This window comes from Otolemur garnettii, unplaced genomic scaffold, assembly GCF_000181295.1.
Source record: "Otolemur garnettii isolate 467f Iridium unplaced genomic scaffold, OtoGar3 scaffold00077, whole genome shotgun sequence".
Lineage (NCBI taxonomy): Eukaryota > Metazoa > Chordata > Mammalia > Primates > Galagidae > Otolemur > Otolemur garnettii.
In genome coordinates this window covers 2,137,506-2,154,403 of record NW_003852472.1, presented here as the reverse complement: position 1 = coordinate 2,154,403, position 16,898 = coordinate 2,137,506, and the positions used below count along the sequence as shown (strand labels likewise).

The window sequence follows — 16,898 nt, the reverse complement described above, 5'->3', positions numbered from 1 at the left end:
TTTCTGTTTTGCTTTAATTAGCTGGGTTTCTGTCACTTGCAACCAAAGAAGTCCTGTGTAATTTGAAGGTCACCTTTGGATATGTGGCCAAGAGTTTCTAAACAAGTGGTTCTCAACCTTCCTAATGTCATGGCCCTTTAATTCAGTTCCTGTGGGTCTCAACCCACAGGCTGAGGACCACTGTTCTAAACCCCATCATTTGAGACTCTGCTACAAAGCTGTTTGTTGGTCTTTCTCTCTAACATGCAATAGTATTTAAACACCTGAACAAGCTAACAATCAGCTGTGGCCCCATTCTACTTCCACCCACACCTGTTACCCAGTCATATGTAGGAGTGGTGGCTCTCTCAAGATAGGTTAACTCCCAGTGCAGCTGGTCATCCAACATCACATCAGTTTGTGTTCATTCATTCATTTACTCTTTCAACAGTTATTTAGTATAAGTCCTCTTATTTTATTTCTATTTTTTTTTAAACTAGGCCTGCAGAGAGCCTCAAAAAAACTGGGTTACAACTCAGAATTAAATATTCCTCTCCAAAAAAATCTTTAGTAAAAGGTGAAAGATTTATATGATCTGAAGAGAAACCAGAGTATATTATTATACTTGGTCCTTATTGTGAGAAAGACACTGGTTTAAAGGTAGAAATAGATCAGTGTCAATACTGATAAGGTCTTTGCCTGTGTGGAATGAACTAGAGAGACAGATGATAAACCATAAGTAAGCAAATAACCACATATGAATAGCTGCTATGATGAAAATAAAACAAGTGATGGAATTTGATGGGAGGAGGTCCACTAAAAGATCACTGATTGAACCTAGAGGTAGAGAAATTGGCTGAAGCTTTAAACAGCTCAGTAATTTTTTTTGTTGTTGTTTAAATGGAGGCTCAAGCTATCCCCCTAAGTAAAGTGCCATGGCATCACAGCTCACAGCAACCTCCAACTCCTGGGCTCAAGCGAGTCTCCTGCCTCAGCCTCCCAAGTAGCTGGGACCACAGGCGCCCCCCACAACACCTGGCCATTTTTCGGTTGCAGCCATCATTGTTTGACCGGCCGGGCTGGGGATTCGAACCCGCCACCTTAGGTGTATGTGGCTGGCGCCTTAGCTGCTTGAGCCACAGCTCAGTAATTTTAATGTAGACCAGAGTCAATCCTCTTACCAAATGCTTGTTGATGTATTGTAGCAACAGAGAGGGCAGCCTGGGATATTATGAGGGGCCTGTCTATGTGAATGCTTGAGCTACATGAGTACCAGTTTTATTCATTTTGTTCAATCAACCAATCATGGGCCAGTAACCACAACAGGTGCTGAGGACATAGAGACAAGTATCACACAATTCCTGTCCCCCAGAGCTCAGGAAAATATTCCTATAACTGAATCACTACAATCCAGGGACAAAAGGTAAGCTTATGGGAACAAAGTTAGCACCCTTCCTAACCTCATGTATCAAAGTGAATTGTAAATGGATTAAAGATTTGTGCAAAAGTCATACTGGTGTCATGACCAGAAGCGGTAAAAGACGTCCCAAATAACCACAAACCATATTAAAAAGCAACAATAAACTGGAAAAATCTCAATACCTAAGACAAGAGTTATAAGTTGTTAATAGCTACAGGCCGCTAACAGACAGACAGTAAAAGACTGAGCAAAAGACATTAATATGCGATCATAATAAAGGATATGATCAATAATTGTAAAGATACTCAATCTCACGGAAATTAAATTGAAACAGGAGTAAAATCCCATTATTTGCCCATCAAATAGGCAAAATTGAAAATAAAAACAGAAAAACTAGTATAGAAGTGGCGAAATGGGCTTCCAAAGTCGCACTCTTTGCCACACCTGCCACTTGAAGGACTCTTAGACCAACAACCGGATCCCAGAAGATTCGTGACCTTTGACCTCGGAAGTCAGGCTGGGCGCAGAACCGGGCGCGCTTCGCGACAGAGCCGTAAAGGTACCCGCGAGTATGGCGTTGTACGCAGCTGCGGCATCGGTGCTGGCGGGTGTGGAGAACCGCCAGGGCTCCATCAAGGGGTTGGTGTATTCCAGCAGCTTCCAGGTAGTGGGGCCCGGGCGCAGGCAGCGGCAGGAGGGGGCGGGTGAGACCGACCGGAGCAGGGAGCGGGTGCTAGGGCTGCCCCCCAGGCCAGCGTCTCTCCCCTGCACCACGCGCAGAACGTGAAGCAGCTGTACGCCCTGGTGTGCGAGACGCAGCGCTACTCTGCGGTGCTGGACGCCGTGATTGCCAGCGCCGGCCTCCTCCGCTCCGAGAAGAAGTTGCGGCCGCACCTGGCTAAGGTGACAGGCGCGGGGGAGGGGGCTGGGAGAGAGTCCTGAGGATATAAGGGGGTCTGTAATCTGTTCCCAGCTCTGCTGCCGTGCATGGCGTGACGGGAACTAGTCGCTCATCAGAAATTGAGCAGTCCCTCCCTGGGTTACGGATTGAGAAAGGAGCTTTACCTGAAAGATTAAGAACAGAAGTACGAAGTTAGCAGTGGCACAGACTCTTAAGACGACAGAAGGGTAATGTTGGCGAGAAGGAGATTTAGGGGCCACAGCTATGCTGGTGAGCATCCATGAGGAAGGATTCAGGACTGAGAAGACGCTAGGTTCCAATTCTGTATCTGCCCGTTAATTACTAGTGTGATCTTGGATAAGGTACCCCACCTTTATCTGTAACTGTAGGGACAGGTGGTGTGTTTAGTCCTTCCACCTCCAACACTCCATAGAATTCTAAGTCATTAGTGCTTTTTTTGGTCTTTGTTTCCCCATCCTCAGGTGCTAGTATATGAGTTGTTGTTGGGAAAGGGCTTTCGAGGGGGTGGAGGCCGATGGAAGCCTCTGCTGGGCCGTCATCAGGCAAGGCTCAAGGCTGAGCTGGCCAGGCTCAAGGTTCATCGGGGTGTGAGCCGGAATGAGGATCTGTTGGACGTGGGAACCAAGTCTGAGTCAGGTGAGCTGGAAGGAGTTGTGGTGGTAGGAGAGAGAAGAGGGCCATGTTCTTGCCCACTCACTCACTGATTACTTCTTAGTCTCCCAGGTGCCTCGATTTGTGCGTGTGAACACTCTCAAGACCTGCTCTGATGATGTAGTTGATTATTTCAAGAGACAAGGTTTCTCCTACCAGGGTCGGGCCTCCAGGTGAGAACTTAGAACCCTGCCTGGGTGCATCCAGGGAGGTGTCTGGGTGTACTGGGAAGAGACTCGCAGCTGCTTGGGGGTTGTGACTACACTCTCTGTTTTTCTTCCAATTTACCTTTCTGGCAGTTTCTCCATCTCCTTCCAAGGCCTGTCTTCCTCCCATCCCTTTAAACATGGATACTCTTGGGAATCCCATCCTATATTCTAATGTATTTGTCAGGTTTTTTGTCTTTAGCTTTAACTCCAACCTCTCTGCTGGTGATACTCATCTCCCAGGATACACTTTTCTCTCGTATTCCTACCTCCTTAGGTTCCTATAACTGCTCCACAGATACCACAATTGCTGTGTATGCCAAATTGAATAATCCATCTTTCCTCTTCAACTTTACAACTCATGCATCCCTATTTTAACCTAACAGATAACACCATCATCCACCCACCCAGTCAAGCCAGAAACTGCATCAGCCTAGATATCTCCCTACTCTCCCTCCAGTTATTTACTTTATTTTTAGCATCTTTCTCACATCCACTCTTGGACACTGCCTGGGTTTAGGCATTCTTCATTTCCTATCAGACTGGGTAAAAGAAACCTGTAGACTGACTGGTCTCCCCTCTTCAGACTATCTCACTGTGTTTTCCTTCTTGTGCTTTCCTGTAGAAAGATCTAAAACCAGATCTGACACTGTTATTCTCCAGCTGAAACCCTCTCTTGGCTCTCCATTGTGTTGTTTGTCTTGCCTCCTCTCCAGACCCATCTGCATGGTGTTCTATATGCTAGGTATCCAGCCACAGTTGCTGATCCCTGCCCTGGTGTTTCCCCACATCTGTTGGACTCACACCTACCTCGTGTTTTGTCCTTTGACAGCCCTGAGAAGGTGCCTCTCTTCTTCCTTTTCTCTAGTCTTTTTTTTTTTTATTGTTTCAGGTTCATTGAGGGTACAAAGAATTAGGTTACACTGATTGCATTTGTTAGGTAAAGTACCTCTTATAATTGGATCTGGCACCCAATAGATGTGCCATACACCTTAACCCCCCCAATCCTCCTCCCTACTTCCTCTCCCTGCTCCCTCGTTCCTCTGCCTCCCCACCTTGAATTGAGTTTTTCTCTTATGATGATAGGTATTAGATTGTCTACTGCCTTCATATTTGAATTGAGTACACTGGATTCTTGCTTCTCCATTCTTACAATACTTAGTACTAAGAAGAATGTCCCAATATGTTTTAGATATTTTTCCTTTGGCCTCTAGCCTGTTTCTGGGAGCCCAAGGTGGACTAGTGTTGAATGGCTTTGTATGGGTTTGAATTCCAGCTCAGGCACTTGATAGCTTTCTGAACAGAAGTGTGTGATTTTCAGAGCCTGTTTCTGTACTGGTCAGGTGGAATGGACAATACTCCTTTGTGGAGCTACAGTGACTATAGCTTTAACCTAAGCTCCTCATACTACCAACTCCTTGTCCCTCAGGAATCAGCTCAGCTCTTACCTCTTCCTGTACCCTGTAACCTTTCCCCAAGGTTGTGCTTTAACAGTAATTGCTAACATTTATTGAGTGCTTAATCCCTGGCAAGTACGTGCTTTGGATTTATTAACTCATTAATCCTTACACCTACCATATTACAGAAATGCAAATTGGGGATGGAGATGAAATGACTTGCTTGTGCTCCCACTGCTGGTAAACAGTAGAGGTGGGTTCCTAAACCTAAGTCAGTCTGGTCTGAGAACCCATTCTCTTTTTTTTGAGACAGAGCCTCAAGCTATTCCCCTGGGTAGAGTGCCGTAGCATCACAGCTCACAGCAACCTCCAACTCCTGGGCTCAAGCGAGTCTCCTGCCTCAGCCTCCCAAGTAGCTGGGACCACAGGCACCCACCATAGCCCCCGGCTATTTTTTGGTTGCAGCTGTCATTATTGTTTTGGCAGGCCCGGGCTGGATTCGAACCTGCCACCTTAGGTGTATGTGGCTGGCGCCTTAGCCACTTGAGCCACATTTGCCAAGCTGAAAACCCATTCTCTTAACTGACTCTACTGCCTCTCTCTTATGACTGTCTGATTTCTTCATAGCCATTTCAATTATTTTTTGCATGAGAAACAGTTAAAATGGGGGTTGGCAGGCCGGGTGCAGTGGCTCACACCTGTAATCCCAGGCCAAGGAGGGTGGATCGCTTGAGTTCAAGACCAGCTTGAGCGAGATACCATCTCTAAAAATAGCCAGGCATTGTGGCAGGCACCTGTAGTCCCAGCTACTTGGGAGGCTGAGGCAAGAGAATTACTTGAGCCCAAGGGTTAGAGGATGCTGTGAACTATGACGCCAGGGCACTCTACCAGGGCAAAAAAGTGAGACTCTGTCTCACAAAAATAAAATAAAATATGGGGCCTGGCATGGAGGAATTCAGGAAATGTTGAATTCATGGTTCTAATTCCCTGACAGCCTTGATGACTTAAGGGCCCTCAAAGGGAAGCATTTTCTTCTGGATCCCTTGTTGCCAGAGTTGCTTGTGTTTCCTGCCCAGACAGATCTACATGAACATCCACTGTACCGAGCTGGTCACTTCATTCTTCAAGACAAAGTAGGGAAGATGGGTGGAAAAAGGGAAGGTGGGGGAGGTACCAGCCTGGGGTCTCTGGCCACCTGACTTGTGTGCTATGTTCTGCCAGGCCAGCTGTCTCCCAGCCATGCTATTGGCTCCTCCACCAGGCTCCCATGTCATTGATGCATGTGCTGCTCCAGGCAATAAGACCAGTCACTTGGCTGCTCTTATGAAGAACCAAGGGTGAGTGTCACAGGAGGTGGGAAGGGGATGGGGTCGATCTGTATTCTTCAGTAGGTAATGAAGGACACTCCGTATTTTCCTGCTGAACCTACAGCAGTTTGTGGTATTAGCCCCAAGCTAAGCTGCCCAGTGGGTTGCAGGTGTGAGATATGGATTCCTTAGCCCTTGAGCAGTTACCTCTGATCCTGGACTTTTGTACACCATTTAAATGTTATTTGCTGTGTGTCCTGACTTAACATACTTGTTGAATATGTCAGAGCTATAGGCACTTAGTACTCCATAAATTCTCAGCTCACCCCCACTTTGCCCTCTAACCCAGGAAGATCTTTGCTTTTGATCTGGATGCCAAGCGGCTGGCATTTATGGCCACTCTGCTGGCTCGGGCTGGAGTCTCTTGCTGCGAGCTGGCGGAGAAGGACTTCCTGGCAGTCTCACCTTCAGACCCACGTTATCGTCAGGTCCACTACATCCTGCTGGACCCTTCTTGTAGTGGCTCTGGTGAGATGGGGAGGAAGGTGGCTGAGGGACTCACAGGTCCAGAGTAACCTGAAGCTGAAGAAGTAGTTTGTTTTTTTGTCTTAGAACTGATCCTTTAATGGTGTTGGGAGGCTGGATTAAAGTTTTCATGGATGAAATGAGGACTTCTGTATAAAATAAGGCAAGCTGTAAAGCTACATAATTAAAACACTCTTCTCCTCAGGTATGTTGACCAGACAGCTGGAGGAGCCAGGGGCAGGCACACCTAGCAAGGAACGCTTGTGTGCGCTGGCAGGGTTCCAACAGCGAGCTCTATGCCATGCACTCAGTTTCCCCTCCTTGCAGCGCCTCGTGTATTCCACGTGTTCCCTTTGCCAAGAGGAGAATGAGGAGGTGGTACGAGACGCCCTACAGCAGAACCCAGGGGCCTTTAGGTAATAGGTGCTCCCTAGGGTCTTGGGGCGGGGTGGGGGGAGGTTAGCTGTTCCCTTTTAACTTGAATCTGTGCTATTTCTTCTCCCAGGCTAGTTCCTGTCCTGCCCTCCTGGCCCCACCGAGGCCTTGGTACTTTCCCGGGCGCTGAGCACTGCCTCCGGGCCTCCCCTGAGACCACACTCACTGGTGGCTTCTTCATTGCTGTCATTGAACGGGTAGAAGTGCCTAGGTGAGTGGGGGGGGGAGTGGGCTGCTTGGAAGGTGCTGGATGGTTGGCCCACACCACAGCTAACTTTTGTGCTTTTTTTCTAGCTCAGTCTCACAAGCTGAAGCACTGGCACCAGACCTCACGCCCAGCCCCGCCCCAAAGAGAAAGAAAAGACGGTAAAAAGCAGTAGTTGGTCCTACCTAGCATACCATCTGGCATGTAGGTGCTCAAAGCTTTGACTTTTAGTCAAGCAGTAGGAAATTCTGCTGTAGGAAGTTAGTGAGTGACTTTTTTTCTGCAGCTGGAAAGGCAGAGTGAATTTCTCAGTCATTTAGGGCGCCCTGGACTGTGTTCTTGCTGCTGAGAGAACTGCTGGTCACAAAAATAAAAAGCAGAACATGGCCCATGATAGATCACAGTTTTTTTTTATTCTTAATGACATAAGCAGGAAAAAAATATCTCACATTCATACTAAAAATTCCAACTAGACTCAACAGGAATAAAGTTTTCATTTGTAATGGAAAGTCCCAGCCTCCCGTTCCTGTCCAGTAGGCATACATGTACGCACTCACACACTCACACCATGCCAGGATGCCCTCCTTGGGGGGAGTGGGTTCCTGGGCCAACTGTCCTGCCTGCGGAGCTGAGGTAAACTAGCTCAGAGTACTAAAACTAAGAGGGGATCTACCTTACGTAAGGTACAGGTAGAAGTTGGTCTCTATATGTATGCCCCATCCCCACTCCTCCAATCCTAATGGGTAATTTGGGACTTGAGGTTCAGGCTCCTTCCTCAGCTTAAAGCCAACTATTAACATGTTGGACTTCAGAGCTCTTCTGGGGGGTGGGGAGGAGCAGTCCCCAACCACAAAGCATTCAACCCCTGTCACTAAGGGGGAGGGAGGGACAGTTACGTCTACATCACACTATTTATAAAATAAGAGTTACGTTTTATATAATGTGTCCAGAAGGAGCTCTAGTCCCTCGGGAAAGCTGCCTGAGACAGCACGTGAGCCTCCTCTTCACACAGGCATAACTTAACTATACAGCTAATTTCTAGTCAGTAGCGTTTATACTTAACCACCTCAATGAACCAAGCTTGAAGGAATTTAAAAGGCAATTTAGCTTAAATACAAAAATAAATTTTTATTTTGTTAAAAAATGTTTAAATATTTTTCTTTTAATTTAGACACACGCATTCATACTTCTCCCAAAGAGGATGGGCATGGCAGCAAGGCTCTTGGGCCTGGGGTGATTGTGGAACAAAGGAAGAAAAGGGGATGGATTTCCTTGTCAGGGAAAAATAACTAAGGTACAACCTAAAACTATGGTTCATTAATTTATGTTTCCCAACATATAGTAGGGGTTATTTAGCTTCCAGTGAGGTTAGGTAAGTGGGAAAGAAATAATAGCAGGAAGGTATTTGCTTCCCCCAGAACCCACCCTCCTGGGCTGCCAGCCCTTAAGTCAAAACACCATTTGAAAATTCAGGAGTCAGCACTTGTAGCCATAAAGCGGTGCTACTTTCCACATTCAATTAAGCCCCAGAAAACTTGAAACAGTTAAGTCCGGCATTACCAACATGCCGCCACTCATACGATTCAATTCTTCCTCCAAACTCGATTCAAAGAGCAATAGACATGAGCATCAGACAAATAACACAGGACAAGGCTTGACATACAATCCTGGAGAGGCAGACAGGGCCCAATGAGGCCAACGGCTAGGTGGGGGAGGAGGCAGCTGAAAGCAGCGGTGGGCGTCCTGCCTGCTCCAAGAGCTTTTTCCTCCTGGAGCGAGGTATCTCACCCCTGGCTCTGCCAGGCTAACAGTCTTGAGCCACCAAGCTTTTAGGGGCCAAACTGGCAGAGAGGTTTAGAGATGAAACATTGACTCAGAATTGGCAGGAGGAAAACGGCAGGAGCAGCACCCACTGGGGTCTCCAAGGCAAAGCTAGATTCAAGATCATTTTAAAAAGGATTAAATCCTACAAGGAACCAGTGAGGGATAAAGCAGCAAGATAAGGGGAAAGAGGCCCCATCAAGGGACCTGAGGAAGAGAGCCACTTCTTATAGCCAAGCCAAGCAAGGAAAAGCTTTAAGGATAATCAGTTTCCCCCAATCCCATCAAATGCATAGAGATCCAAGTGGGCTGCACCTTATTTGCTCCAGCAATGATGGCTCTCAGGGAAAAGGTGGGCAGGGCGGCCGCCTGACTATAGTTACACACTAAGCAAGAGTCAGGGAAGTTGAGTGAACGGTATATACAGATGTTTCCTTAGTTCTCCAGCCTCACCAGTGGGATTGTTCAAGTAAAGGTCTCAGGCTCTGCCCTGCCATAACCAGCCTCCCCCTCCCCAAGGCTGGTACTTCCTCCAGGAGAAGGCAAAGGACACCAAGGCTGCCACTACCCTGCTGGTGCCTAAAGCCAGAGATCTGGGGCAGATTTGCTTTATGGAACTCGAAAGGTCAAAGGCTCTTCTTAGCAGGTGCCAAGGTCCAGATTTGGGGAAGGGGTGGGGAAACAGGGTCAAGGGACAAAGGCTATTTTTTGCGGGTGTGCTGCCTTCGAGCTTGCAGTCGCTGTCGAGCCCCTGGGGTCTTGGATCCCGCACCAATGGAAAATGAAGGGGCCGCCGATCCTGGAAAAATTCAACAAGATCTCATCAGGGCTGCTGCTGTCTCAAAGTTAGGCCAATAATAGAATACTGGGTGCCTCTCAAGCTACATGAGCACTGTGCAGAGGGGCCTATTAATGCAAAATCCCAGAGAAGGTCTAAGAATGAGAGGCTCACAAACCTACTTAGGTCCAGCTTCCCAAGTGATCTGGGAACTTCTACCCAAGATGGCTCCTTTCTGATCTCCACTGTCCAACTCCCTTAGCTGGGTTGTATGAACTCCCAGCCCAAGTGCACCTTTCCCACACTGAGCCTGATCTCAGGGCCTCAGAGAGCTAAGAAACTACCAGCCACCCCAATCTGCCTGGGAGGAGAAATACAGGTTTTGCTAGCAACAGAGACTTGCTGCTTACCGAAGGGTCCAACTCCGACAAAGCCTTGGGTAGGTGTTGAGGATGCCCCAAAGGAGAGGGTGCTGCTTGATGTGCCCACTCCAGGGGTAGGGGTGTTCTGACCAAAGGTGGGAGTGGAGGTGCCTAGAATGAAGAGATCAGATAGCAGACAGCTGCAGAGCAGGCAGTGAGGTGGTCTGTCTGCTGCAGGAGATTTCCACAGCAGGATGCCTCCCCCCTTCCCTGTGTGAGATAGTGAGATAACATCTTAACAAGTGGTGCTTGCCTGCCTTCTCTCAAAGACTGCTAATGGCAGTGCTGCAGCTGTAGAGAAAGCCCCTCCTGCTGCCTTCCTCCAGTCAGGTAAGGCAGTCCCTTGATGACCAGGACTGTGAAGAGAGGACCACCACAGTCCTGGCTTGACTGGCTTACCTATTTTCAATCAGGATTGATTTTGTTATACTGCTTCTCCCTAGTTATGTCTCCCCTCTAGATGCCATAAACTCAGCATCACTTCACCCTGTTGGCCCCTTATCTTCTCATGGTGCTCTCTAGAACACCACAGAACTCCCCTCCCCTTACCTTGCCCTAACTTAATTTGAGCTATCCTATCCTCACAGTGCTTTTCCCCTCTCAAGGCCAGGCTCATCTCCCTCGTGTGGATAGGTCTTGGGGCCTTATAAGTGCAGACATCTTCCTGCTCTCTAATGGGACATTCTCATCTTCAAATACCCCAACTTGTTTGAAGTTCAGGTCATCAGACTTGGTGCCTTGTCCTTGTGCCATCTTTCAACTGCCAGGCCACTCCCCTTCATTCATGGAGGACACCTGGCTTGCTGCACCCTCTCTAGCACCCCCATTACCACTCCGATGACCATCATCTGTGAGAATGACTGATGATCCTCTCTAGCCCCCTCACCCTGCTTCCCCAATGAGCTTTTCCTCTATCCTAACTCTTCCACTTACTCCTATGATCACCCTGTCACCCCCAGGAACTGCTCCAGCATCCAAACTGCTACTACATTCTTCTCTAGCTCACTTTTTCTAGTTTTCCTACTTCTTGCATTTCCTCAACTTCATCAAGGCCTCTGGTCCACTGCCCTCTGCTGCTATTTGAGTTTCCACAGGCTGGGTTTTGCCAGCCACCTACTTATTTTAGGTCTACATCTCAACAAGCATCGGTCAGGTAGGTAAGGAAGGCCACTGACTGGCCTCACTTTGAACACAATTTTCCAACCCACAAAACTGCCCACCCAATTTATTATGCTTTCTCCCTGCCCCCTTTTTTGAGACAGCGTTTATATCACCCAGGCTACAGTGCAGTGGCATCATCATAGCTCCTGGGCTATGTAGCCTTTAACTCCTGGGCTCAAGTGATCCTCCTACCTCATCTGTGTGCCACCACACCTGGCTGATTTTCTCTTTTCTTTTCTTTTTTTTTAGAGACAGGGGTCTTGCAATGCTGCTCAAACTGGTCTCAAACTAGGATCCAGCAATCCTCCCACCTCAGCCTCCTAAGTCGATGGCATCATAGGCATGAACCATCGCACCTGGCTACACTATTTTTTTTTGAAAACAGTCTCACTGTCACTCTTGGTTCAGTGCCATGGCGTCATAGCTCACAGTAACCTCAAATTCTTGGGCTCAAGTGATTCTCTTGCCTCAGCCTCCCACGAAGCTGGGACTATAGGCGTCCGCCACAATGGCCGAAACAAGGTCTTGCTCTGGTTCAGGGTGGTCTCGAACCTGGGAGCTCAGGCAAATCCACTCGCCTCAGCCTTCCAGAGTGCTAGGTTTATAGGTGTGAGCCACTGTGCTCAGCCTACACTTTTTGTTCCTTTTCCCCCTGTTCAAAATGCCTATTTCAAGAGGCCCTCCTTTTAATGTTTCTCTGACTCACTTCTAAGTTCTTTCATATTTAATGAAAAAACAGAAGTTACTAGGACCAAAATTTGTCTTCCACATGGCAGATAAGACTTCTACTGAAAATTCTATGATTTCCCTTAATACTTAAAACTCAAAAACACCAAGTGCTGACTATGAATGATCTTGACCTCCAACTACCTTACAGCTCTTTTACATGTTTCCTCCATTGTTATCCCTCCTTCCACACCTGCCTTTTCTCTATTCATGAACATGCCAGCTTGTTTCAGCCCCTGGGCCTTTGCACTAGGTAATTTCCTGTGCCTGCACTGCAGAATCTCGCTTTTGAGCTCTCTCCCTCCCCCCCTTTCTCTCTCACACACAAACACTCCTCCCTCACCCCTGCTCCCTCTTAGCCTGCTTTTGTGGCAAATACATGTGGGTCATAAGGAAAGTTTTTGAGATGTACAAAAACCAAGAAATGTAAATCTGTGCAGATGGAAAGAAAAGAAGTCCTCCCAGCAACAGCCATAGCCAAGGCAAGTTGAAACTTGCACGGGTTTCTTGGAAGTGAAATAATGGACCATCACACAACAGTCTGTTTCAAAACTTTCTTAGTGACCCAAATATTCTCAGCTCAACTTTTTTACTTTCTCAGAAAGGCCTTCCTTGTTCACGTCCACCTTAATCCATAATGGCTTCTTGAGTTGGTAATTACACACCTTATCAAAACATTTTATTGCTACCTGACATTTAATTGACTTCCATATTTAACATCTATCTTTTTACCACCACGAAAACTCTCTAAGAACAGAGCCTGTTCTTGCTCTTACAACAGCAGCTGGCCCAGCAAACCAAGTGCGTTCCCACACTTACCTCCAAACACAGGTTTGTTGTCAGGTGTGGCCACATTGAAGGCAAAGGGTGTGCTCTGGCTGGGTGTGCCCAGGGTGTTCTGACCTAAATTCCCCCCAAACGGGGTGGTGGTGCCTGTGGTCCCACTCTGTCCTGCTCCAAAGCTAAACGCTCCAGAGGTAGAGCTGGCACCTGGGGTAGCCACATTGATCCCAAAGCCCCCACTGCCAGTTGAGGCTGCTGATGCCCCAAACGTGAAAGGACCAAACACTGAGCTACTGGTCCCACTGCTGGTGGTTTGGGTTGTAGCTCCAAAGCCAGATGTGGTGGGTGCACCAAAGGAGAAAACAGCTGTGGTGCTACCAAAGGCTGGCTGAGTGCTGGCAGGTGTGCCAAAGGCAGAGGCTGAGGTTTTCAACCCACCGAAAGCTGAATGCGTAGTGCTGCCAAAGGCTGACTGGGCTGGGGTTGGCGCTGGAGTTGCAGCTGGGGCTGGAGCTGCAGAGTTTCCAAATGTGAAAGAGCTGCCGAAGCTTGGGGCAAGGGTAGGCTTGGTGGCCCCCTGTGGCTGCCCATTAGTGGCCCCAAATGCAGGCTGGGGGTTGGCTCCAGGATACGATGGGAGAGGAGGCTTGGTGCTTGAGCCAAAGGGAATGTTGAATGCTGGGGTGGTCGTGTTAGTGAACGTCAGTGCAGACTGGCTGGTGGTGGCTGGGGCTGAGGTGGTCAGGGTGCTGCCAAAGCCACTGAAGCTGGCAGTGCTGCTGCTCGTGGCTGTCTGAACAGCACTGGGGAGGGACTGGCCAAAGGTGGTGATTGTGGTTGATACAGGCATGGCAGGTGGCTTTCCAAACTGGAATATGGAGCCCATGGCTGGGGTAAAGCTGGCACTAGAGGCAGGGGGTGCCCCAAAGAGGAAAGGCTGTGCAATGGAAGTGGTGGTGCTTGTCACACTGCTCACGGTGCTGCTCACACTGTTTACACCAAAGCCAAAAACAGGCTTTGAAGCAGAGTCTGCAGAGGTACTGGCTGTGCTGATGGATGCCACTGTAGAGGTGGCAGTGGCCAGCCCAGTGAAGAGAGGGGCTGATGTGGCTGCAACAGTGGCTGGAGTAGTCGTCTGCTTGAAGATGGGAGCTGACAAGGGCGCAGATGGAGGCAGCCCTGTGCTGCTAAAGATAGGCTGGAAAGTCAGGGACGAGGTACTGGAGGTCGTGGGGAGGGTGGAGGTGGAGGATGCTGTGGTTGTGACTGAAGGGCCAGATGGCTCAGGGCCTTCATTCTCACTCTTAGGTGGGGCCATAAAAATGGGCTTGAACATGGGAGATGCTGAAGACACAGCAGGAACAACAGAAGGAGGATTAGAAGGTGGGGTGCTCAGCATTCCAAATAAAAAACCTTGCTTAGGGGTGGGGGATGGGGCAGACGGGGCTTGGGGTTTGGCAGCTGTCTCTGTTGGAAGGACTGGAGGTGACTTGATGTCAGTGACTGGTATCGTGGAAGAAGTAGGGACCAGACTCATGAATGTGACTGTTGATTTCGAGTCTGTAGAGGTGCCTGGAAGGGGCCCTGACTGTGAAGAGCCAAGAGGGGCCAGAAGGCTGGGTGTCTTTGGAGGTGAATGGGCCTCAGTGGTTGCCACTCCAGAAGATTCTAGGAAGAGTAGAAAAAGTACAGTTGAATACTTTCAATATTTCTGTATCCTTCCCAAGCCAACCACAGTTCTAGGGCTCAAGAGTCAATCAGTAAATACAGCTAAGCCTATATCCCAGGCTTGTGAAGTAAATCCAAATGTATGGAAATTACACTAAGTCCAATCACCTGAACTCAAGTTCAGTTACTCATCTAGATATACCTTAAGTATCTAAGAAATATTTACTATGCTCATCTACCAGGCACTCAGTAAAGAGTGTAAAATGAGTGAGTCTCTGATCTTGAGCTGTGAGGGTGAACACTAACCCTCTGCCACTGTGTGATAAACTACAGTAACAGAGAGAGGTGTACATTCAGGCAGTGCCATGAAGGCACCAGCCTAGAACACTCAAGAGATCCTTGAAAGCCTAGAGCAGCGGTTCTCAGCCTGTGGGTTGCAACCCCTTTGGGGGTCTCCTGCATATCAGATATCTATATTATGATTCATAACAGTAGCAAAATTATAGTTACGAAATAGCAAAGAAAATATTTTTATGGTTGAGGGTCACCACAACATGAGGAACTGTATAAAGGGTTGTGGCATTAGGAAAGTTGAGAACCACTGGCCTAGAGAGAAAAAAGGAATTAGTGTTATGCTGCACCCAGGGTTCTAATCAGCATGTAACAACCACATCATCACATGCCCAAAAACCCCTCACAAGAGAACACTGTTATTCCCATTTTACAAATCATAACAGCAAGGCTCAGAGCAGCCAAGAAACTGGGTCTCTGATTAAGAGATTAAGCTGCATTCCTTGGGTTTAACTGTTGCAGCACACCTTACCTAAAATTTCCTGATTAGAAAATTCTCAAGTCTTTAAGCTTAACTAGCTCAGGTTTGGTAAGTCAGAATGTGTTCAATCTTTGAAATAATCTCCAATGACTGACAGGCATGATGATTTTCCTTAAACCTAAGCAAAGGCTGATGCTCCAAAACCATCTCTTGCACTCACCTGGGAAGGATGGGAGGCCTGGGGAATTCTGCATTTTCTTCAAGCTCTCTAACAGTGGGTTAGTGCTTGGGGATGGGAGGGAGGCCAGGGAGGAGGCAGTTCCGGCAGTAGGGAGGGTAAAGGTAAATGAAGGCTGAGTGGTAGGTGGAGTCTCAGTAACAGAAGCTGAGGCAGCATCTGAGGAAGAAAGAAAAGAGAAAACTGTTCTTGCTTATTTGGGACTTCTCTTCAGATGGCTTATCAGAGAGCAGAGGATGCTCAGAGCTGCAGAACAACTCATCTAGGAATGCCTCCCCTCCACTGCACAGGTGGCCAGGTTTCAGTGAAGACCCACATGGATTTCTCAGTTGAGAAAATATGAAGTCTTCTTTGAGAGAACCTCATTTTTAAAAAATGACACCAAAATAAAACCAGAGAATTTAAATCTCTCTGGAGTTGGGCGGCACCTATGGCTTAGTGAGTAGGGCGCTGGCCCCATATACCGAGGGTGGTAGGTTCAAACCTGGCCCTGGCCAAACTGCAACAATGACAACAAAAAAACAGCGGGGCATTGTGGCGGGTGCCTGTAGTCCCAGCTACTTGGGAGGCTGAGGCAAGAGAATCACCTAAGCCCAGGAGCTGGAGGTTGCTGTGAGCTGTGACACCATAGCACTCTACCAAGGGTGACAAAGTGAGACTCTGTCTTAGAAAAAAGGAAAAAAATCTCTCCAGAGTGTACAATTGATCTGTACTCCTTACCAGTCTTATCCTCCAAAACCTTGTTAAACCATTGCAATGAAGCTTTCTTTTCTAAGTCCAGGTCTTCAGCAGTGATTGAATAGCCAAGTTGGGGAGGTGGAGGCTACCAAAGAGAAAAAGGAGAAGTCAGGTCAGTCAGAAGAAACTGCCTGACTGACTAACTAACCTGTAGTTAGTCTTATTGAGTCTCAGAACAGCAAAGCTGGAGTGGGCAGGAGTAGATGGACAAAACCATACCAAAGTGAGCTGTTCCCCTCGCCTAGAAGGCAGTAGCTGAATCTTCCGTTTTCGCTGCCCAGAGCTGCCAGGTGTAGATGGGGAATTCCATGAGTTTTGTTTCTTCCATGTAGTTGTATCTGCAACTAAAGAAAGAAATCTAGACTTGTTTGCATTCTTCCCTCTTCCAGAAATGGATAATTTTGTCTGCCAAGTTGGTTTTCAACACTGAGTTTTCACTGGGTTATCTCTCAAAATATTCCATTTTCCATGGTTTGGGAAGTTGGGTGGTGTTTGCAAGATTATTTCTAATAGTCAAGAGCTGTGGTTCTCAACCTTCCTAATGCTGCGATGTATTTTCTTTGTTATAAAGGGGTTGCGACCCACAGGTTGAGAACCACTGGTCAAGAGGCTATGAAGAGACAACTGCTTCAAGGTTGTGCACACAACCGTTTCGTGGGCAGTGATTACCTGGATCACTCACAGATGCCTCAATCTGAGCTTCTCTCTATCCAACAGCTGTGCTTTATCAGCCTACAAACCTCT

At 47.8% G+C, this 16,898-nt stretch overlaps 2 protein-coding genes and 1 non-coding gene across 3 annotated transcripts in view; 1 reads left to right on the top strand and 2 right to left on the bottom strand.

The window, feature by feature from the left end:
* Window positions 1–477: 477 nt before the first annotated feature.
* Window positions 478–594, bottom strand: LOC111726742. The gene has a single exon (XR_002774445.1). It is a non-coding gene; the product is annotated as a U5 spliceosomal RNA (small nuclear RNA).
* A 1,309-nt stretch (window positions 595–1,903) lies between these two features.
* Window positions 1,904–8,194, top strand: NSUN5 (NOP2/Sun RNA methyltransferase family member 5). The gene is made up of 10 exons (XM_012807886.2): window positions 1,904–2,063; window positions 2,180–2,302; window positions 2,783–2,957; window positions 3,037–3,145; window positions 5,570–5,708; window positions 5,797–5,912; window positions 6,232–6,410; window positions 6,613–6,823; window positions 6,913–7,053; window positions 7,137–8,194. Exons 1-10 carry the CDS (start codon window positions 1,971–1,973, stop codon window positions 7,210–7,212), a joined length of 1,362 nt encoding a protein of 453 aa, XP_012663340.1. The 5' UTR covers window positions 1,904–1,970; the 3' UTR covers window positions 7,213–8,194.
* A 106-nt stretch (window positions 8,195–8,300) lies between these two features.
* Window positions 8,301–16,898, bottom strand: part of LOC100961967 (nuclear envelope pore membrane protein POM 121C) — a 28,108-nt gene continuing 19,510 nt past the window's right edge. Inside the window, exons 7-12 of the mRNA XM_023515702.1 lie at window positions 16,374–16,575; window positions 16,137–16,239; window positions 15,399–15,575; window positions 12,775–14,406; window positions 10,057–10,179; window positions 8,301–9,667 (exon numbers count right to left, since the gene is read on the bottom strand). Coding sequence (XP_023371470.1) covers window positions 9,570–9,667; window positions 10,057–10,179; window positions 12,775–14,406; window positions 15,399–15,575; window positions 16,137–16,239; window positions 16,374–16,575 — 2,335 coding nt within the window. The 3' untranslated portion in view covers window positions 8,301–9,569. The remainder of the gene's footprint in view (window positions 9,668–10,056; window positions 10,180–12,774; window positions 14,407–15,398; window positions 15,576–16,136; window positions 16,240–16,373; window positions 16,576–16,898) is intronic.